Here is a 23243-nt window from a genome sequence, read left to right as displayed (position 1 = left end):
AATAATCCAACCCTTTAGGATTGTATCCTTGCTGACTCAAACTACTAGGTTGAGGGTAACGTCGCCTTCAAAAGAGGGGCCTACTACAATAACTAAGATAATCTCTTAAACAAGTGTAAAAGTGCGAAAATAATCAAAGGTTATACTAATACACGTGTCGGATCCAAGTGATTCATCTTGTCTATCTGTTTTTATTTTATTTTATTTTTCAGCATTTAGTTAGTTTTTATTTTCTTAGATTAAAACATTTTTTCTCACTTTTTGATTTGATTAGACGTTGAGGATAAACCGGTACTAAAAGCTCTTGTGTCCTTGGACGACCTCGGTATCTTACCAACACTATACTACGTCCACGATGGGTGCACTTGCCCATATGTGTGTTTAGTGTTAGTAAATATCGTGTTTTTATAAATTTAAAACTTGGCTAAAAGTGTAAAAAGGGCTTAAATATACATCTAAAATATATCGCACTACACACGCATCAATTCATACCAGGATATTCCAGCGACCCTTACTCGTCGGAATAAGCTCCACATTTCCGATAAGTTTTCTTATTCTCACGCCGGAGCTTGGTCATGGATCCCCCCTCTAAGGCCCTCCGTGACGAGGCTAACAGTGTTTTGTTTTGTAGGCCAGCAGAAAAGCCCATCGGAGCGTTGACGAGTCTCATTGAAGTCCAAACGGAGTTAGGGGATTCGACAGATGCAAATGTTCTTAATAAAGGTTTGAAATTTGGGGATATTGTGCACGGATTTTAAGGAATTTTATGGAGTGGACGCATTTTGATTTACATTGCGTCTTTTTCAAGTGCCCAATTTAGGATGGTGGTATGGTGTTTGGAGTGGAGCGGCGGAGGACGGTGTTAAAGTGATGGTCGGATGTTGATTAAGTCAGAAGAGGGTGGTGGTCGGACTATTGAAGGTTGAAGGTTGAAGTGAAATAAATAATTTTTATATTTTAAGTAAAATATAATAGTATAAGGGTATTTTAGATATTTCACCGGTCAACTAATGGTCAACTAACAAATTCTGTTAGCAGGGACTTGATTGATCCAAATCGACAACCATAGGGACTTGATTGTTCAATTTTGGCACTCACTGAAAGTGTCATTGGGTGTTAATCATAAGGATGAAAATTGTAGTTTAGTCAAGAATATATATTACGTACTCTTATTAGATTATAAACAAGTGCTCTATAATCGTTGCGTATATACTATTCGTTTCTCGTTGGATTCATGATATCTATTAAAAATTATATGTTGCGATGCTTGTTACCAAAATTTGAGGGGGCATGGGCACCCAAGGGTAATACCCTTGCCCCTACCAATCAAATCCTGCCATGTCAAAATTCTTAAAAACAACCCTTAAGGCACAAAACACTGGTAACACCCTACCCTTGCCTTAAACATGTATCCTTGAACCATGAACCTCACTCTTTTACCCCAACCACCAATCACACACACACTTTTTTAAGAGATGGACCCCACCTCAAATCTCTTCTCTCTTACCCTTGCACGGGTTCACCTTAACTGAGAATCAACCCGCCAAGCCTACCCTTGTAGGTGGCGGCGGTATCGTGGCACAAGAAACTACCTGCCAGGGTACCCATGAGGGTGCCCCGCCCCCCGATATTAAACTCACCTAAAAATTTAATTTGAAATATAAAATACACAAGTATATTTATATCCCTGGTTTCACATTTTTCACTCATATTTCCCCATCTATAATTTATCATAAAATGTTTGTGAAAAGCCTTCACTATTCCTTTTTTTTAGTGTTTTGATTAGTTGATAGTCTTTTTGAACTAATGGGCGGATGCCATGTGACATCCATTATTTTTTAATTTTTTATTTACATGTACAAGTCTTAAAGCAATGTACGTAAATATTTATGTTTTCTTTACTTAGACTATTACTAAAAGTAAAAAAAAAAAATCCATTAGAATATTTAATATAAGTAACAAATAATCCTTTATGGTTTACTCTTTATCTACATGTACAAATTATACAAGCTTCTACTGCATATAAATATTTATGTTTTGTTCCATTAAACTATTACTAAAAGTAAAAAAAAAAATTCCCCTAAAATATGTATAAATATCAAATAACCCTTATATTTTACTTTTAATTTTAATTAATAAACCCTATGCTTTCTAAATTTATTTAACTATTATTATTATTATTATTATTATTATTATTATTATTATTATTATTATTATTATTATTATTATTATTATTATTATTCACTGTATTATATAAATTCAAACTCGTTTGAGTTGGGAGTTAACATGTCACAAATTTTGTCTGGTTAAATGGTACCGTCAAAACACGTTTCACCTTTTTACATAAGATTTCGGATATTTCCAAAGTCTTTGCTATAACGCGTACGTTTACATAGAAAGATTTTTTTTCAAATAAACTATTAAATTAACGCGTGAAATTTGTATTTGTTTTTAACGGATCCGCTGCAACGCACAGATCGTGAAATACTTTGTATTTGTTTTTAACAAATCCGTCGCAACGCACGAGTCATGAAATACTAGTTTATATTCATTTACCATTCGTATATTATAGTCAACTTAAAATTACAATACGATGGAATACCAATATAATAACATATTTAAGATACCTAAAAATTACGTTACCATTATGCAAAATAAAAAAAATAATAATAGTAATAATAATACTAATAACAGTATTTTCTTTAACAACAATTTTTTTTATTTGATGTTGTTTGTGTAACTTGAATCCAAGACCTCCATATACTAAATTCAGATATTTAAAGATTTTACATTTGCCAATAAAACTCAATCCCAGTATCCCACTAGTTTTCTTTTTTAAAGTAAACTTTATTAAAATACGTCTCTGACCTAAACGGGCAAAAGGCCATACAAGACACAACTCCGACCCAAACGAGCAAAGGCCACCTACAACCTATACAACGGGTATTTACACCATTTCCCCCATCTGATATATTCACACGAAGAACTATTTTTAACTCACCAAAAACCCCTCGATTTTATTTTATTAAATACAAAGAATAAATAATACGACTAGAAATTTTATGTTACTTGTTATTTTATGTTTGTATTTAGTGACTTGTTTTGCAGAAGATACTTTTTATGGGAGCATCCAAAGTCCCGATAAATAAGGTTACACGAGGCATCGTATTACGGGCAACGTTTACGCACAGTTTCCCATAACTGGGCAGCATGCACGTGCATCCTGTCCGCTGCCCGCGGTCAGTGGCAAGAACCATTTTTTTACTTTTTGCCACGTTACTTTCTAATTTATGCATTTGACACCCCACCTTTTATTTATAAACAGGTTCCATCTTATGTTTGTTATTGCTTTTGCTTACACCAATATTAATGCTAATAAAAGCTAGCAGATAATCTTGTTCTCTACAAAAGTTGATATATAAATAACCGGAAAGGTAACTCAAAGGAGTTATGTTTAAATATAAAATCTTTCAGAATGTCTAGTTTCTATCAACTTGTTTTACGATTAAATACAAGGTAAGATCACATAAAATCAACAACAATGACACAACTAAAGTTTAATTAAGTGCTTCATGTTCTATTCCCCAAACACAACCCCCTATGTTTGTTATTGCTTTTGCTTACATCCATATTAATGGTAATAAAAGCTTGTAATTAATCATGTTCTTTACAAAAGTTGATATATAAATAACCAAAAAGGTAACTCAAAAGAAGTTATGTTTAAGTAATAATTTTTTTGTCTCACTTTATAGGGTCAACTTGTTTTATGATTAATACAAGGCGCGTAAATCAGAGACAATAATATCATGAGAATAGGGTTCAGGGTTTCAACGATGTCGAATTGATTAGGTGAAGAAACATCCACACATCAGTAATATACGCCATTTTTGTGTTTAGTGCATTACATGCGTACATTGTGCATTACACATTCATATGTTTTATGAAAATTTACTTATAATCAAACATATGCTAGTTAATGTAAAACATATACTTATTCATCATATAACCATGTAAATAGCTTTCTTATATTACAAACGACCTAAACATGTGATCATCATGATTGTAGCATATTACTTATAGAAACGATGTAGTAGATAACAATGAGAGATCTAACACGGTAACACCACTACTGATATATTAGATTTCTAACATTTATTTATCAGTCTCAGTAATTTCTGTAAGAATACATTATCTGTACTATATTATAATACATACAAGGATGACAAAATTTTTTTTTTTGCATAATTCGAAGGCTAAATTAAATGGTGCGGTGTAAAGACCTTATCACCATGTTTGCGCCACGTAGGTAGAGAGGACTTTAAAGCCCTCACCCTAACACCCATGATTAAAGTCATACAAAAAAAGAGAAAAATAAGTTTTGATTTATTTGCACATGGGCCCCACATTGTCGCCCTCTCACACATGCTACCACGATGGCGGAATGGCTATGACGGGATGGTGTACCGGGCACTAACAAGGCGATGTGGTAGGTGGTGCTATGCTATGCCATAACATCGCACCATACGAACACCCTAATAAATTTTCATACAAAATTAACTTTTTTTTAAGAAATGACATAACATTGTTTCCATAAAGTTATGTCACAAACTTACAAAAAGTAAACTTGAGGGTACAACTTCAAAACTTAACCAAACATTATTAAACCACATCAGTCATCTTGTTCTTCCATAGCTGATGGGGTTTATCAAAAGGTTTCTCTGCTAACTACTCAGATCCCTTTTTTGTCACCCTACTCTCTCTCTCTCTCTCTCTCTAAAACCAGTACACCGTACACATTACCACATTTACCCTAAATCATGATCCATTCCTCCACCATTAACCACCACACCTTCCATGAATAATGCCGCACCCACAAACCCGTACCGTCACCAGAAACCGTACCCGCACTCGCCGCTTCTCCGCCTGTCACCGTCACCCTAGCGAGCCTGTCACAGGCTTCTGTGCATTATGTCTACGAGATCGTCTCGCAGGTCTAGACTCTTCTTCCTCTGGTCAACTTGATGATGATGATTCGAAAAAAGATAAAACAAATGCTGTCATATGCAGCCGCCGTACCAGACGCAACGTCATTAACGTTGCGTCTGCGTCCGCAGCGCCAGTCTTGCGTAGGAGCAAGTCTGTCGCTGCGGACAAATGCGAGGCGTTGAACATGTTGGATATTGATCCCCGGAGGAGGTCTTGTGATGTTAGGGCTCGGAGTACTCTCTCCGATTTGTTTGTGGTGGATGACACGCCATCCACCCCTAATAAATTGCGAGTGGATGCTCCGAGTTCTTATTCCACCATCGTAGAGGCGGTGGTGGAGAGTGAGGAAGATGACGTTGACGACGATGACGTTTTCGGTGAAATTAGGGTTTTGGATGATGAAGTTATGGAAAATGATATTGTTCATGATGATGAGAGTGAAGAGGAAGAAGGGGATCTGAAGACTATGAAAGAGATTATCGAAACGGAATTGGATAATAAAAAGAGGAATTTCTGGGATGCAGCTTCTGTTTTCAGTCACAAGTTGAGAAAATGGAGGCAAAAGCACAAGGAAAAGAAGCAAAGTAGATGCATCAGTGGTGGAATTGACAATGACAGGTCAAATTTAGGGCAGTTTTCGCGGTTTAGGGAGGTGGAAGATAATAGATACGGTCGAAGATCTTGCGATACAGAACCTAGGTTTTCGATAGATGCTCATCGGTTGTCTGTTGAGGATCCACGAATTTCGTTCGATGAGCATAGAGCATCATGGGACGGGTACATGATCGCGAGAACAATTCCTCGCCTTACACCGATGCTATCAGTCGTTGATAACGTGATGTTAGGTCCTGGAAATAGAGCGGTGACGAAAACGGAAAAAAACGTGCAAATGCATTCGATAAGTGAGGATGGTACGGGTTCTGGTGGTTCTGCGCAATCGGTTTCAGACTCTTCTGCCTCAAATAGAGGAAGCAGTTCTAGTTCGAGTACAAAAACAGTAGGGTCAGGTGGTGACGATGTGAAATCAGCTTCGAATGCTCGCGTTTCACCTGCCAATGATGTTATTTTCCAAGGTACAAAGTTGGTTATTACAGAAAAGGAATTGAAAGTTTGGCATATGAATTCTGTTAAGAACAACAACGTCGAATCTGTTTCGAATGCGCACAATTCGACTGGTAAAACGCCCACGGCAAACCCATCGAACGCGCGTAAAACGATAATGTCTAGTAGGTGGAAAAAGGTGTGTACTCTATGGGGTCAGAAGCACAAACTTGATGACAAAAAGAATGTTGAAGATGTCTCAGAAAAGAGAGTTGAAACAGGGATTTCAAGTGTAAATCTTGTTAGAAACCAAAGTTTGGTGAAATTAAGGGATAGGAGTACGAGGTATTCAACTAGTGATCTTGATAGTGGTTTGTTGAGGTTGTATTTGACACCATTTAGGAATTCTAGAAGGAGCAAATCTGGAAAAAGCAGGGCTCCATCAATGGTATGCAACTGAAGTAAGATTTTGTTGTTAGGTACTCTTATAACTGTCTCCCAGAAGTAGCATAAATCTGTAGATCCTGTTAATTTGTTTTTGTTTAAGGTTACTGGTAATGTGGTTGGTCAGTAAGTGATGGGAATAATAGAATTTAAGGTTTTATGTTGTTTATGTTTTCCATAAGTAAATCATACTTAGTTACTTGCATACATACCCACATAGAGTAAATCATCTTCTTGCAATGGTTTCAATTTCCAAATTCTTGTTTGAAAATAACTTGCTACATAGTTTTGTGACGACAATATTGATGTGGCCAGTGGCGTCTCTGAGAATTCACGTACCCTGTTCGAGCTCGGAAAATGTGCCCATATGCTTTAACGAAAATTGTTTTTTTATTTTTATTTTTATTTTTTGAAATCATATTAGTATTGGGTTGGGCCCAATAAACCTAATGTTAAGTTGGGTAAATTATAAAGCATAAAAAAGTATTTGATAATGGCCTCTATATTGGATTTGTATGTATTTACAATTTTTTTTTAAATAACATATATATATATATATATATATATATATATATATATATATATATATATATATATATATATATATATATATATATATATATATATATATATATATCGATTTTTTTTTTAAATCCCGTGCCCCTCGAAAAAACAGGTCTTGTGCGGAAGTCCTCCCTGCACACCATAAGAGCCGCCCCTGGATATGGCCAAACTAAAATGAAAAGCGGAACAAGTCTGGCTTAAAATGCACTAGCATGTGAGACAAGATGTACATATACAAAAGAAAAGACCAAAAAAAACCACTGATGCAGTTTCGCATGCAATCAAATGGCTCAAAAACAATGAGTAATCAATGACGATAAAAACGAACCGAATGGTTCCAAGAACAATGTTCTTTCTTTTCAATAATCAACAAAAACTCCTCCTAAAACATTGAACCAATACCACTATTTATACTAGACCCTAACAAACTTAGAGATAAACATAAATAAGCTAAATAAATTAAAGATACGATAATTAATAAAAGACTCGATAATTAAGAAACTAAATATTATTTAAACTTCAGATAATCTTCAACCTGGATCCCATTCCAAAACGGGTTCACCCGCATCATTCTCCCCATCTTCAAAGAAAACTCGTCCTCGAGTTTTGTCGTTGTAAAAATAGCCACCCGGGTTGAGGAGAACATCTACGTGATTAACATTATTTATTATCATCACGACCCGCCTACACAGTTTAACTTCACGGGTCGTCTCGCCTAGCTCGGGATTTGTACCGCCTGGGTTCAATATAATATTGGACCATCTCTTCACTATCGCTAATTTATTAGAGTCTGCCATGTTTTGCCGATTATTGTTGCATATAAAAGGAACACAATCCCCTAGTGTATTTGTATTATTTCCATTAGCTAGCAAGCCCACTTCCAAAGAAATTTTGCATGGTTCTCCAACTATTTTAACATGTTCTTGTGGCCCACAATATATATCCATTTGAATTGAAGCTTCCACATTTTTCAAATTGGCATCCATACCATGGCGTGGCCTATTAATATGCATGGAATCTACACCATCTTTATTTTCGGTATTATCCAGAACTGAGGAAAGATAAATCGGCCAATTGTCACAAAAATCAATATCTTTCATTTGAATTTTAAATTGCAGATTATTCGGTTCAATATTAAAAATCGTCGCACAAACCGGAGTGAAAAATGGAGTTTCCAAACGATCATCAAACGTCCAGTTGCCAGTTGCCGGAATTGCATGAACCACCGGAGATCCATCCTCAACCTCAATTGATGTTGTTGAGCGCAGTGAAACCTCATTGTACATAGTACACTGCCCAACTTGTTGTGATGCCAACATCCTTGCTAAAACCCAAGTCTCTCCACATGAACGGTAAGCGTGGACATTACATGTAAAATCTTCTTCAATTTCCGCCTGTTCATCCCATGAATCACCGTCTGAATCATCATCGGCCACATGAATTAAACGATTTTTTGCCACCAGGGTCTTCACTTCTTCATCTGCTGACTCCTCTTCGTCATCACTTTCGTCCCAAACGATGTTACTCGAGTCGGGTTCGTCATCCGTCAAACTCTCTTGATAGATCGGTTCGTAGAACCGAGGGTGGGGATGGCCGAAAGGATACTCCTCTTCCTCGTTAACATCGTCCCGGATGACGGTTCCCGATTCGGTTTCCTTAACGCGCATCTCCCGTTGTAACTCAAGATCTCGGACTCTTTGGCGGAGCCGTTTGATCTCTTCAAGATCTCGGACTCGTTGGCGAAGCCGTTTGATCTCTTCAAGATCTCGGACTCGTTGACGAAGCCGTTTGATCTTAAGATCTCGTGGGTCTAGATAGAGTCCATCGCTGCCTCGGTCGGCGACTCTGCGAGTAGGGTGTCGATCTTCACCACAAGCACGTGAATAGAAAACACTCATGTCGTTGCCTCTATCGGCGACTCTACGAGCAAACAAGTATTCACCTTCACGTCGAGCCATTTGAAAACCAAAGCTCTGATACCACCTGATGCAGTTTCGCATGCAATCAAATGGCTCAAAAACAATGAGTAATCAATGACGATAAAAACGAACCGAATGGTTCCAAGAACAATGTTCTTTCTTTTCAATAATCAACAAAAACTCCTCCTAAAACATTGAACCAATACCACTATTTATACTAGACCCTAACAAACTTAGAGATAAACATAAATAAGCTAAATAAATTAAAGATACGATAATTAATAAAAGACTCGATAATTAAGAAACTAAATATTATTTAAACTTCAGATAATCTTCAACCTGGATCCCATTCCAAAACGGGTTCACCCGCATCAACCACCCTCTTACCAATACACCAAGTAGATCAAATGAGAGCAACGAGTAAGGAGTCTCACACATACAGACGCCTTGGCCAAAAATTTCCATGGATGGACCCACATAATGCGGCATCCGTGGGTGGCATCCATCGGATTGCCAGCTCGACACTTATGTTGGCTAAAAGTGTCCCCTTGCGGGTGCCCTTAGCACTGGCTAGGTTCTAAGCCTTCTTCGTAATAACCAGCTTTAACATTCTCCACCTTGATTGATCAGCGAGTCAATCCTCTCCCAATCAATTGGCATCAAGTGCAGGAACTTCAAACACCCCTGTAGCTTATTCCCATCAATTGGTACTTTTTTAATTTTATTCGACACAATAGTTATTAAAAAAATGCGGACAAAATGTGTTTCACATCACCCCAACCCGTTACAATACATTACCGGTTAAGTTTTACAGCTTTAACTGACCCACTCATTTTGCCACCACTACCTAAGAGCGCATAAGGGGCGTGAGCCAACAAAATAAACTAGCTAAAAAGAACATAAGACATTGACTAAAAGCATGCTTACCTTTCCCAGATAATATTCATTTCCAATCATCAAAACAAATAGATTGAAGAGATATATGCCCAATAAACAGATCCTTCAAATGCTGTTTACACAACCCGATTCGCTTCCCATGCATACTCAGATGAATACAGCTCGAAAATCCCGTATTCCAAACCGGAAATTTTTGTCTTTGCATAACGTGGATTGTGTAAACACACGGTGCAGCAGCCCTACACCCTATTACAAAGCAGGTACACGGTCTAGATTTACTCACAGTTCTCGCCAAAGATAGTAAACACAAACCGCTATACGGAATCCCATACAACAATCCCTCATCATAATAAAAATCCCGAGATTCCACAATCGTGTTAACAGAATCAATTTCGTAATCGTCGCTTGACGGGAGTACGCTCAAATCCGAATCAAACTTCCTCTCGATTTCAAACTCGTGTAATCGATACTTCGTTGCTAGCGTACGGATGCACGATTTCCTAACTTTTTCGGTAATCAAGAGCTTTATTTCCCCAAAATTATCGCATAAATGATACCATCGAAGCCATCGAGTAACAATACCATGAAACCAATCGATAATATGATCATGGTCTAGTAAAACAAGCGTATGGCATGCACGCGGGTATCCTTCACGATTCGTTATTCCATATCGTTGTAAACACATTCTTATAGCCTTCAACGGCGACGAAACTTCTGTGATGTAAACCGACTCAGAAGAAACGGTGGATTCCGGTAAAAGGGTGACGGTCGATTTTGCCTCGGAAGAAACGTAACGTTTGACATGATTTTGAAACGCATAAAACGAATCTTTTAAATCTTGCGGTAACGCTTTTTCGGTTAACAACTTCGATAAGATATGCTCTTCGGTTTCGTGTTTTTTTAAAGTTATGTCTTGCATCCAAACTTTTAGTAAGACTTTATACCAGTGATCGGTTAACATTCCCGGTTTGCGAAAACATGACACACGGCTTAAAACCGAGTTATAGTCAGCCAGATGTTTGATTTCTGACTCTTTGACTTTCTTGAATCCGTGACCTAACACTTTCTTCCCGATTCTGACCATCCCTTCATCCCACGCCTCTTCTTTCTGCAACGCGAATAACTCGACTTTTTCCTTTAACTTGTGAACCGCTCTAACCGCAGGACTCTCGATTACAGTCCTCTTAATAATCTTGCCCGTGAACTTTACACCTCGTGGATCGTTACATCGCAAAATATTCGTTTTACTATCAAGATCCAAATAAAGTGATCCCTGCACGTAGGTTTCGATTTCAGACTTCAAAGCCATACTCACTTCTTTGGAGCCGTTAACTAAAACAAGAATTTCATCCATTAACCGACAACAATGTACCCGAACCCCCGACGTATATCCTCCGTTTCGAGTGGGACCCATCTGTCTCCTAAACCAGCTACGGAGCTTTGACTCGTCACGTTGACCATCATCTGATGTGTCAAGAACTTCATACTTCATTGACAAGTTAAGAATCTCGTGATCAAAGAGGTCGAGATATATATTTATTAATATTGGAGACAACACGCCTTCTTGTGGGAGACCGTGGCCTTTAGCAAATGCTCCGAACTCGATATTAAGAACTCCAGCGTTAAACATGCTATGAATAATAGAATATAATTTGGGATCTTCGATCTTACTCTCCATTGTCGATATGAGCTTAGAAAGGATACGCATGTCAATCTTTTTGTTAAGTGTTAAAGGGAACCACCAATCCGGATTCGCAATTTCTTTACAGATGTACTTTAACGCTGATGATTGACCCCTTCCAGTTCGGCATCCGTGCGAGATTTTGGAAAAATGCGGTCTGTAAACGACTTCTAACGCTATTCTAATGGCTTCTTGAATGACGTTCGTTTTGAGATTTGGAAGCACGAGTTTTTCGTTGTTTGTTCTCCTTGATGAAATGGAATATACGTTGGAACTTATATCGAACTTTCCGGAAGCTAATTCTTCGGCTAGAGAGGTGAAGTTGATATTGTCACATTCGGATGATAAGTTAACATTTGAGTTGACCCTCATACTGTCGTAGGCGTCTTGAAGAGTATATGGATTGGCGATTACTTTTTCGATAAGATCGTGAAATTTTCCGTTCTTGTATTGATCTTTTACCCTTTTCTTTATGCGTAGCTCGAGATACCTCTTGAGCTCCAGCCGGTTCATCGGTTTCCGTTCATCGACTGGAGAAGACTCGTCGACTAAACACGCTAAGTTGCTTGCTAACGACATTTTGTCGATGGTAGTGATGTTACCATTGTTAATGGACTTTTGAGATGAATCAACTGAATGACCAATGTATCGTTTTCCTGTGAGGACACAAGAACTCAAGTTATGAATTTCTTTTTGCTAGAAACAAAAGAAGATTTAGAAGATAAAAGAGTAAAGTACACAGATGGCAGTGTTGTAAGAATCGCTAGGCGCTAGTCAGGCGGTGGGGTACCGACTAGCAATTAATCGAGATTAATCGGATCGAGATTTTTATATGTAATTTTTAGTTATATATACACACACACATTTTTATATGTAGTTTTTTAACATAGACATGTTTTAACCCCTCATTGGCCCATTCTTTTAAGTAATTGAAAGTAATTTGTGAGGTTTGGTCAAAATTTGGACGGCGTCTGGCCAAAATTGGGCTAGAATAAGATCGCCATTGACCGCCTAGCGATTAATCGGTGAACCTCCGATTAGTGATTAATCGGCGACTAGTCAGTTTTTTTACAACCATGACAGATGGTCCCTGTGGTTTATCAAAATTTTGGATTTAGTCCCTAGCTTTTCAAAAGTACACGGATGGTCTCTGTGGTTTGCGCTTTGTAACCATTTAGTCCCCAGCCAACAAATCCATGTACTTTTGGAAAAAGTTGGAGACTAAATGCGTTACGAATGCAAACCACGGGGACCATCCATGTACTTTTGGAAAGCTAGGGACCAAATCCAAAATTTTGATAAACCACAGGGACATCCGTGTACTTTACTCAGGATAAAACAAAGAAAACTATTGGTGGTTGTATGGTACAACAAGAGGTGGCAAAATGTGCAGGGAACGGGTTGGGTAACTGGTCAAATGAGTTCAAGTCAAAAAAATGTAATTTCGAAACCGGTCAAGATAATTCGGACTGGGTTTTGTTGACAAAACATTTGTTCTAAATTTTGAACTTTTACAAGCAATTAGCATGCCTAATATGATTACAAAAGGTTTGCTTTTTTTAACAATTATTTTATTCACTAAATAAAAGTCCTTTTGTTCTATTATTATAACTGGAAATAAAAAATTGAAATACAAACTATTCTAACTAAAAATAACGAATTGGCCTTATCAGTTACTGTTGGAACTAAAGAGACCAATTGAATACCTAACCTTGTCTATTTGGATGCAAATTTTACTTTTAACGAATATACTATTGGTGGAAGCAGCCTCTCTATTCCTACGGGGTAGAGGTAAGGTTGTCTACATCTACCCTCCTCAGACCCTACCTTAGCTTTGCTATTGGTGGGATTTACTGAGTATGATGATGACTATCAACAGAAAGCTAGATTGTGACGTTGCAATTGGAAAGTAATGCAGGACGTAGTAAGAATCTAGTTATACTAGAAAAGCAAGATTACCTGTGTCAACAGCTGATAAATTGACTGAAATAAGATGAAACCACTGAAGATGTGTAGTCCGGTCGATAAGTTTCCTCCTGCAAATCATTGGTAGACCTATACACCACATTTTTGCACATATATGTCTGTCAGATTTCAGGCAGGGATGTTACAACAGACCGTTTTAGCAGGTTCGTGTAAAATCCATGTCAGCCACACGAACTCAAACACACCCGCTTTTGACACAATAAATATATTTTTTTTTCTTTTTGCATATTAGTACTCAAAGTACCTTCTGAATCAAAGGTTAGAGCATCTTCGCATTCTGTGTATTTCTCCGTGTTCTTCAAAATTGTCAAGATAATCAAACTTCTCCAATTCTTTCACTTAGAACTTCAATACCACTGATCCAAAATGAACAAATAATGATATCGTAAACAATTTTTAATACTTGACAACATAGGATTGAAATGCTTCATATCATTGCAAATAAGATAGCAGGTCATATTCTTTTTATAATTATTACTATTATTGTCATTTCAAAAACTCTTAAGAGATCATAGAGTACAATAAAGTTTCCTAGAAGAAACAAGCCAAATTACTACATGCACACGTGCGCGCGTTGGATACAAAAATGCAACACAAAGCAAATTATTAACAATAATGCATGATATTTATTGTGCGAGGGGCTCTCTAGCGCGGACCCAGATAAGACATCGTATGCTAGACCTCCCGACATTCGCGAATAATTCACACCTTTCAAAAAAAAAGCTACAACCAGGTATAAACGTATGGCACAGTCAATTTTGACCTGCTTATTTTTTATTTTTGAAGCTGACTGGCAACGTAAGTGTATATTTTGGGTCAAGCATTTTATCGAACACCTTATATGCATGCTAAAAATATCATAAGACATCATGGACGTGAAAACCCGAATTATATAATTTTATTACAATTGGTATAGTGAATATACAACAACAAACATAACAAGCCATTATAAGTTTATATTTTGGGTCAAGCATTTTATCAAACAACTGGTATGCAAGTTGATTCTGAGCCTAAAAATGTGTTTAGAGTCTGAGGCGATGAACAGCAACAATTCGCGTGTGGTGGGTGTTTTGATTCACATGGAGAAATCTTTCGAAAAAAGGATGAATCAGCAGAATTTAGAAGTGCAAACAAATAATTGAAGTGGGTAATATCAGAAACAGGAGATTTATTTTGCAAGTGTTTCAAGAAGATGATGTTGGACTTATTACCTGGGTTGGTTCCTCAATATGAATCCAAAAGAGAAAAAAATTGCTAAACAACTTTGAAATTACTAGATGGAGATATTAAATTTTTAAAAAACCAGACACCCTCGAGTCTAGAATACACATTTTTCATTCACAATTGACAACTTCTATGACAGGTGAATGGAAGAATTACTAAAAATTGACAATTTCCATCACAGGTGAATTTTGCGAAAACAGCCAGAATAGCCAAAATGGCCAAGATTTGATCAACATTTCTAAAATGGCCAATTCAAACGATTTGTGGAAACGCCACAAATATCCTGAAACGTCTTGGCGGCTCATCAATTAAACGCAGACACGTGTCCGACACGCAGGTCAGATGTCTCAACGTCTTAGCTGAGACGTTTCAGGCGGCTTGAGCCGTTTCCTCATGGCTGCACATGGCTTCAGACGGCTTGAGACTTTTCCACATGGCTTGAGCCATTTCACCCTCTTTAGCCGGCTTCAGCAACTCAAGTCGGATTGTTATTTTTAAGACGTTTCCTGATTAAATTTAAGACGTTTTGTACCAATTTAAGACGTTTTGTACCAATATAAGACGTTTTGTACCAATTTAAGACGTTTTCCATTATTTAAATAATGTATATTGTGAAAAACCGTATTTAAAGTAATTATCTCACAACATGGAAAGAGGTTGGGTCACTATTTAAAGTATAAATTTAAGAATTTGTTTTTTAGTAATTATCTCACAACATGAGGGTTAAGTTTATTGTTTATATTGGGGGGAAGTGGGATGTCATTAACGGAAACATTGAGTATGTTACTGATGGCGATTCAAGGAGACGTGGTTTAGAAATTCAAACAGATCATTCATATAATAGTTTTTTAAATTATGTTTCTAAGATGTGTGATACTCCAAACATTACACGATTGTTATACCGGATGTCTACGTTTACTGATCCGATCGATATAATTAATGATCGAGATCTTAGATTTTTCTTTGATTTGGCGATGCAGAATCCTTTTGAATTATATAAATTATATGTTATTGAAGAGTCTGGTGTTGGTTCCTCTGGGTTTTCTTCTTTAAACAATTTCAAAACTCCAGATCTAAATATTTCAGTTAAAGAAAATGTTGATGTTTTAAACGATGAGTGTCCTATTTTAGAAAATAATTGTGAAAAATCAACCACGTCTATCAACAAATCAGCGTTCTCATCTATAGTGTTTGAGCCCGGTCATATATTCAATAACAAAGAAGAGATGAAGCTTGAGTTGGGAAAGAAATGTTTGTTAGAGCATTTCGAGTTTAAAGTTGATAGATCATCTAAGACACGGTATGAAGTGTCATGCATGGGTGATGGTTGTCAATGGGGATTTAAGGCATACGCTATTCCTGGTGGTAGTTTATTTTTTGTTAAACATATGAACGATAGACACACCTGTTCGAAGACGCAAACACACCCACATTTCCGTCAGGCTAACCCAAAGGTTTTGGGTCACTTTTTAAAGGAAGAACTAAAAGACAGTGGTAGGATATATCGAGCGAAAGAGATTGTCAAAGATTGTAGACAAAGGTTCGAGGTTGAGATAACAAACCTTCAAGCTTGGCGTGGTAAAAGCCATGCACTTGAACTTCTATAAGGAACAACCCGAGACTCTTTTGCCGAACTACCAATATACTGTTACAATTTGAAGATTGCAAATCATGGAAGCGTTACTCACATCCTGGTTGATGACCAGAGTCGTTTTGAAATGGTTTTTGTTGCGTTAGGTGCTGTGGTAATTTACACCTTTTCGTTTGTACTTGTTCTTATTTTTTTAAAGTAACATGGGTTTGATCTTATTTTGTTATCATTAATTTTCAGATTCGTAGCTTTATGTTTAATCTAAGACCGGTCGTCATTGAGTTCCTTATTATGTAATTTTTTTCATTGAATTTTACTGCAACTGAACTAGAATTCAAATGTAAATCAGTAAACTTAATAACTTTATTATTATTCAATACAAAGTACATAAAAACATAACACAAAAAAATACAAACATAATGATTTGAACTAGAATACATCAAACCTCTACTTCCAACTAGGTAGGAGATCCGGATTCTGATTCCGGAATTTGCATCGAAACACCTAGCATTGATAAAGATGGGTCGTGAACTGGTAAGTTCCATCAACCCACATTTACATTGGCCTAGGTGATATGTAACGGGTTGTTGACATTTTCTTCAACGGTTATGCGGCTTCAGTGATATTTGGAGACCTGGCTAACACATTGGCGAGTTCAATGTGTTAGCCAGGGTCTCATCAACCACCCTAAAGGGGCAGAACCGTCATGTGCCAAACAACCCGTTAGACCCTTCACGTGTCCGTTGTAGATGAGTTCTTGAACCCGATCGACCCCGCAGAGCACATGGAAGGGGATATCCGATGACATCCGATGAAATCGGATGACATCTGTGTCCTTTTTAGATGACTTCTTAAACCCGTTTGTTGAATTCGAAGAAATAATTTTCCGAGGGTCTGCCCATTTTTTGAAGCTGTGAACACTAATGGGGTAGAGGATATGGTGAAGAAAAGGTTGTATATATAGGGCAACAAAAAAACAGCTTCGTTGATACAACTAAAAAACAGGGTTGAAAATTGTGAACGTCTTAAAAAACAGGTTTCAAACATCTCAACTTTTATAGAAAACGTCTTAAAAACAACTTTGAAATTCGTGAAACGTCTCAAACGTCTCAACTTTTATAGAAAACGTCTTAAAAATAACTTTGAAATTCGTGAAACGTCTCAAACGTCTCAACTTTTGAATGAAACGTCTTAAAAACGACTTTGAAAACCAGGAAACGTCTCAAACGTCTCAACTTTTGAATGAAACGTCTTAATTTTTTTTTGAAATTCGTGATACCTTTCAAACATCTCAAGCGTCTCAAGCCGCCTTCAAACGTCTCAAGCCATGCAAACGTCTCGGCTTAACAGCTCAACCAGCAGCCATGAGGAAACGGCTTAAGCCGCCTGAAACGTCTCAACTAAGACGTTAAAACGTCTGAGCTGAGTGTCGGACACGTGGCACCGTTTCATTGGTCAACCGCCAAGACGCTTGGTTTTTTTGTGGCGTCTCCACAAGACGTTTGCATTGGCCATTTTGGAAATGTTGACCAATCCTTGGCCATTTTGGCTATTTTCCCGGTGAATTTTCAATGGAAGAATTACCAAAATAGTCTTGATCAAAAATTTTATAAATACACATGGGGAGGCTTGCATTCATGCAAATTCAACTTCTCAGGCATTGGTGGGCAATGACAGTAGACCTAGGGAAACCTGGGTTCAATCCTTGAGCCAAACGGGTTTTACTGGTAAATTTATCGTCATATTAGGTTATGGTACCATAGGATCTGACAAATCCCGTTATCGGACTGCCACCATGGTTATGTATGGGGGTTATGTGGGTAACGACTGAACCTGTTAATTTTTAACTTACCCTTTGGTGGTTTGTTAATATGAGTTGAACGATGGACGAGTTGCGAAGGTTTGAATGTTATAAGCGAGACGACCAAAAGTTTATTTTCACAAATAAAACAAGAACGATTGAACGATTTTGAACGATTGAACGATTTTGAACAAATGAACGATTGAAACGATTGAACGATTTAAACAAGTTAAACGAATTGAACAAACGATTGGTTTTTGGTTTGTGTTTAGATAACGGGACGGGTGTAATGTAATAAAAGCATGGTAGATACGCTGTTGGTACTTCTTATAAATAAATGCTTTTATCACATTACATTCCGTAGCGTTATTTAGTTCACTTGGACGAACGATTTCTAAACGATGTCACGCAACGATGTTTTCTATACGATATAAACCATACGAGTTTTATTACGAGAACGATTTACAATTTGGTTTACTTAAACAAATGTTTTAAGTTAAGATTCATGGCAACGAGATTTTATAAACTATAACCAACTTGCTTTTGAATTGGTTATTCATTTTACAATACAAACATTTTACAAAACAAGGTTTTCTAGTATCGATTAACGAAGTTGTACGACATGTAAACGAACCATGAATCTGACACTCACACAAAACCTTTGTGCTCGCCGGCATTTTTATGCTGACTTTATTTTCACGCATGTTTCAGGTGGTGTTGAATGATGTTGATTGCGACTAGGATGCATGCTCACTAAGGAACTCACTATTGACGACCAGTTGCGCTTCGTCAAGGAACCGGTGGAGATCATGGACCGGGAAATCAAAACTCTTAAGGGCGACAAAATACCTATAGTTCAAGTTCATCAGAACTCACGTCGTGGCCCAGAGTTTACCTGGGAACAAGAAGATCAGATGATGCGCAAGTATCCCCAATTGTTCAAAAAAATGGTGCATCTAATGCTGAAGTTGCTACTGAATTTCAGGACGAAATTCCAAACCAACTGGGGGATGATGTAACACCCCACGAAAATGCTCAACCGCACTAGCTTATTCAACGACTGGTTGCAAATTTCGGGATGAAATTTCTTTCAATGGTGGGATGATGTGACAGCCTGGGAAAACCTCATACTAACTTAGCAACTTAACTTGTGTTTACTCAATTTTCGGGACGAAAATTCTTTCAACTTGAGGATTATGTGACATCCCAGAAAACCAAGTATCCTTCCTCGCTCAAATTCTCGTTACGTGTTTATAACTTAGTTTATTTGTTTGAACCGACCCGAACCATCTGAACCATGGCATAACTCGCGTAACTCGATACATATGAGACCTGTGGCACTTGAGGAAAATCCACAACAATCTTGATTTACCACTTCATTTCACTGTGCCTACTTGTCAAATTTCGGGACCAATTGGACTGTCAAAACTTTTCAACTTGTAATGATGTTGGACCTCTTGTATTTAATGGGCTGACACTTTACTTTGTAATGTTCGAGACTGCCAATATAAAGAAATCACATGATCCACTTTCAATAGTCGACAAGATTTTAATCACTTAAACATTATTGGGCCGCACAATCATTAGTCACATGAATTCTGAAAAGTTACTTGGGCCGAGATTATTTAAATCACATGGGTTGCATCAGTTTGAAAATATTGAGCAACAATTATCACATGCAACAATTTAATGTCCGACAAGATCTGATCAAATAATACTCCTATTGGGCCATTTAGTACTAGTGGGTCGGTTTGTTAGATTTTATATATATCCACACACATCGAAATAGTGGCTGAGCCGGGTGAAGCCCAAGTGAATAATTGTTTTGTATTAGGGACCGGTTGTTGAACTTAGATTATTAAATACACATAGCTACGTAAACAAGATAACAAGAACTCAAACAAAACCCTACCCCCATCAAGATATCTCGCACGGTTGTGGACACCCCCCCCCCTTTCGAAATATCATATATCAGATCGAGCAGATTGGTTAGTAAATTCTCATGTTTATGTTGCGTTGATAATCTTGTTTGTGTGTTGTGCATGATATTAGAGTTGTGATAATATATGTGTTAGTATTTTCATGAACTTATGATAAGGAATCTTGGATGAATTGTTAATATAAACAGAATAGTTAGAATATGATCTTGATTGAATATCATTCAAGTATTAGTGGAATGGCCCATGTGCTTTGACTAAATACTATTGTAAAGGTCCAATAGAATTTGTGGGCGATGAATTGATAAATTGGATAACCATGAGTAAGTAGGTGATGGCCCATGTGCCTTTGTAATCTTGATCTCACCAAATCATGTACACCTCCTAAGCATGTTGTCAGGCTAGGTGTGTAGTCTTATCAATTGTTTGATTTTATGAAAAACTATTTGTGATATAAACCGATGATATGAATGAACTGTTTTGTTGTCATTAATTAATCGGCTGAATTGTTTCTTGGTCTAGGGTATCCTGTACTTGTTGATAATCTTGTCATAATGATGTATGAATAAAGATGGAATGATAACCAGAAACAATTGATGAATCTATTTTGATACAATTTGAAGTGGAATTGTAATATGGCAAAACCCTTGGGCCTCACACCCTCAACCGGACCAACAAACAGCAGGCCCGCCCCGTTAGCATCTGGGCTACACCTTGAGTTGAAACACATCAAGCCTGTTGTATCATCACTCTTGGGCCTGGGCGTTTTTGGGCCACGAATATAAGTACTAGACTACACTGTTTCCTTTTGTTTGAATCACTAGACTACACTGTTTCTTTTATTTTTGCATCAGGCCTTATTTGTTAAGTGGGCCGCAGGAAATTGGGTTAAGCCGAATATATTTCTTGTGGTCGCATGGCCCATAGGGCTTTAGACACACTTGGGTTTTCATGTTATTGGATTGCGTATTTTCTTGTTGGACTATGTGACATGGGCCGCACACCCACATGCACTCGAATGAAGATCATGTTAGTGGGCCGTTAGGTTGTGTAACGGGTGCCCGAACCAGGGGTCTATGTGATGAATGGATTATTATGTGAATATTTACTATGTGTTGATTAATGTTCATGATTGAATACATAATTTATTATACATGGAATATGCGGACTATGTGCACCAAAGACTGATTATTTTCGGTAACAATTCTAGGACGTGTTTGAATAGTTGATAAGCGAGTGCTTAATCTTACCGAGCAAACCAAGGTGAGTTCACACTTTCCACAAGGCATGGGATTCCCAAGGGTTGGGAATGGGTAAAGGATTTAAACTGAAACCGCGTGATATCCTGGTTTGGAACATGTACACACCCTCTTAATTGTAGGGTGACAACATGTGATAGGGATTTAATTGGAAACTGCGTGATCTCCTGGTTTGGAACACGTACACACCCTCTTTACTGAAGGGTGACAACACGGATACTAGACCAAAAACTCTATCATTAAGTCCCTCATTTTTATATCGACTTAATCGCCGGGCCAATGGCGAGCGGGTCATTAGTTAGATAGCGCTATTTAGGTTTGACAAGCCTCACACCGTGCCGCAGAGGACGAGCGTGAACTAATGGATCTGGGCACGTCAATGATGATAGACATTGACATTAGGGCACCAACTTACTTCAGTCAGTGGTCGATATGGTAAACGAGCCTAGTGGTTCACATGGGGAAGCCCCCACTGATTATGGATATGGTTTGGGAAATTAAGATACTGGTTATGGTTTGGGAAAGAAGGAACTGGTTGATCATATTTTCAACTATGGGGTAACCCCCACGGCAAGTAAGCCAGCTAAAGAATAACTATGTTTTTGAAACAACTTAAAACGAACACCCAACTGTGAACTCGCTCAACTTTGTTGTTGACTCGTTGTTACATGCCTTGCAGGCCTTTAGGTACATATTGTCGGAACTTGCTATCTGGGAGGCTGGAGTGGTCATGGGTCGAGATACGTGGAATCGCAACACAAGACAAATGGTTTATAAACATTTAACGAATGAATTATGCTCCTGCTGTATACTGTGAATCGTTTATAATGTTGTAACACTTAATGTCAATAAATGAAAGTTTTATTTAATTATATTATGCGAAGTTCAATGTGATTGGTGGCTTGGATCCTGGTACGTCACACGCCCCGCGGTAATTCCGCATGTGGTATTTTGGGGGTGTGACAGATTGGTATCAGAGCCATTGGTTATAGTGAACTTGGTTTTAAAAAGGGGGAAAACGTTTTTTTTTTTTTTTTTTTTGTAAAACCAGACTATAAGCGAACAGTTCTAAAAGCGTGAATACGACCATGACACTCAGCTCCAGATTGCAAGGTTCGTCTCTTATATACTCATCGTACTACATAACTAGTGAACACTTACATATGATATAGCATGTGATTGCACTTTTAGCACAACAGTATGAATTCATGTATTACTTGCATGTGTTATGTAACTGATAGGGTGGTATTTCCCTAAACATTCATGACTTACGTTTCGTGATGCTCTTTGGTTGCTACTCGAGTTTGAGGAACCATTTGACATGAGTTAAAAGGAGCTGAGATGAGCATGCAAATCACAATATTATTGTGGGTGCACATATAATAAATGTGGGGTGCATGCGAGTCCCAGTGAGGCTTAACAAGTGAAAAAGGGGTTCCGTTCCGTTATTTAATCAATGTGAAACATAACAAACCTATAGGGGTCATAGGAATGATTGTCCCCTACTCGAACGTGAACTTTCCATTCCTCTTTAGATCCTTTTGAATTTCGACGCTATCGAGTATTACCTGAACACCCATCTGAACGCCTAGCGAACTGTGTAGAATGTTAGGTGCTTGTACGAACATCCCTGAGTTGGATGTTGCAACGACAACGATTGGTCTATATCTTTCTCACCTCTCTTCGCTTGCTGGAACTTAACGTATTGACGCCATAGATTCCGAAGTGCGATCACTTCTGCAACACTCTCGTATCATATCGTGTATTACTCTGTCAACTTGCAAGAACGATGGACTTCAGCATTTGAACGACCCTAGTTACCGACAACAAGCACCAGCGAATTGGCTTCAATCGAATCCCTAACCCTTGACAGCGACTCATAGGAGTCAACTCTTATGAATTAATCAGGAGAT

The 23243-nt window shown here is 37.8% G+C and overlaps 2 protein-coding genes across 3 annotated transcripts; one reads left to right on the top strand and one right to left on the bottom strand.

The window, feature by feature from the left end:
* Positions 1-4678: 4678 nt before the first annotated feature.
* LOC110923655 (protein OCTOPUS-like) lies at positions 4679-6638 on the top strand. Its single transcript, XM_035979143.1, has 2 exons — positions 4679-5196; positions 5293-6638. Exons 1-2 carry the CDS (start codon positions 4862-4864, stop codon positions 6485-6487), a joined length of 1530 nt encoding a protein of 509 aa, XP_035835036.1. The 5' UTR covers positions 4679-4861; the 3' UTR covers positions 6488-6638.
* A 2613-nt stretch (positions 6639-9251) lies between these two features.
* Positions 9252-15201, bottom strand: LOC110922377 (nuclear intron maturase 4, mitochondrial). Of its 2 annotated transcripts, XM_022166694.2 has the most exons (5): positions 14730-15200; positions 13763-13874; positions 13492-13587; positions 9882-12188; positions 9252-9638 (listed from the first exon to the last, which is right to left on the bottom strand). In XM_022166694.2, exons 3-4 carry the CDS (start codon positions 13577-13579, stop codon positions 9898-9900), a joined length of 2379 nt encoding a protein of 792 aa, XP_022022386.1. In that variant the 5' UTR covers positions 13580-13587; positions 13763-13874; positions 14730-15200; the 3' UTR covers positions 9252-9638; positions 9882-9897. The 2 variants fall into 2 exon arrangements, with proteins under 2 accessions (XP_022022386.1, XP_022022385.1); XM_022166693.2 differs by lacking the exon at positions 9252-9638 and having other exon boundaries at positions 9862-12188; positions 14730-15201.
* Positions 15202-23243: the final 8042 nt, after the last annotated feature.

This window comes from Helianthus annuus, chromosome 11 (assembly GCF_002127325.2).
Source record: "Helianthus annuus cultivar XRQ/B chromosome 11, HanXRQr2.0-SUNRISE, whole genome shotgun sequence".
Lineage (NCBI taxonomy): Eukaryota > Viridiplantae > Streptophyta > Magnoliopsida > Asterales > Asteraceae > Helianthus > Helianthus annuus.
Note: the sequence above shows the minus strand (reverse complement) of the source record. Positions and strands in the feature narration are given on the sequence as shown.

Bases quoted from the DNA above. Each gene is read 5' to 3' on its own strand.
- LOC110922377 (XM_022166693.2), bottom strand. From the start codon at position 13,579: ATGATTTGCAGGAGGAAACTTATCGACCGGACTACACATCTTCAGTGG. The intron at 12,189-13,491 runs GTAATCTTGCTT...GTGTCCTCACAG, and splicing joins TTTATCAGCTGTTGACACAG to GAAAACGATACATTGGTCAT.
- LOC110923655 (XM_035979143.1), top strand. From the start codon at position 4,862: ATGCCGCACCCACAAACCCGTACCGTCACCAGAAACCGTACCCGCACT. The intron at 5,197-5,292 runs GTCTTGTGATGT...GGATGCTCCGAG, and splicing joins GATATTGATCCCCGGAGGAG to TTCTTATTCCACCATCGTAG.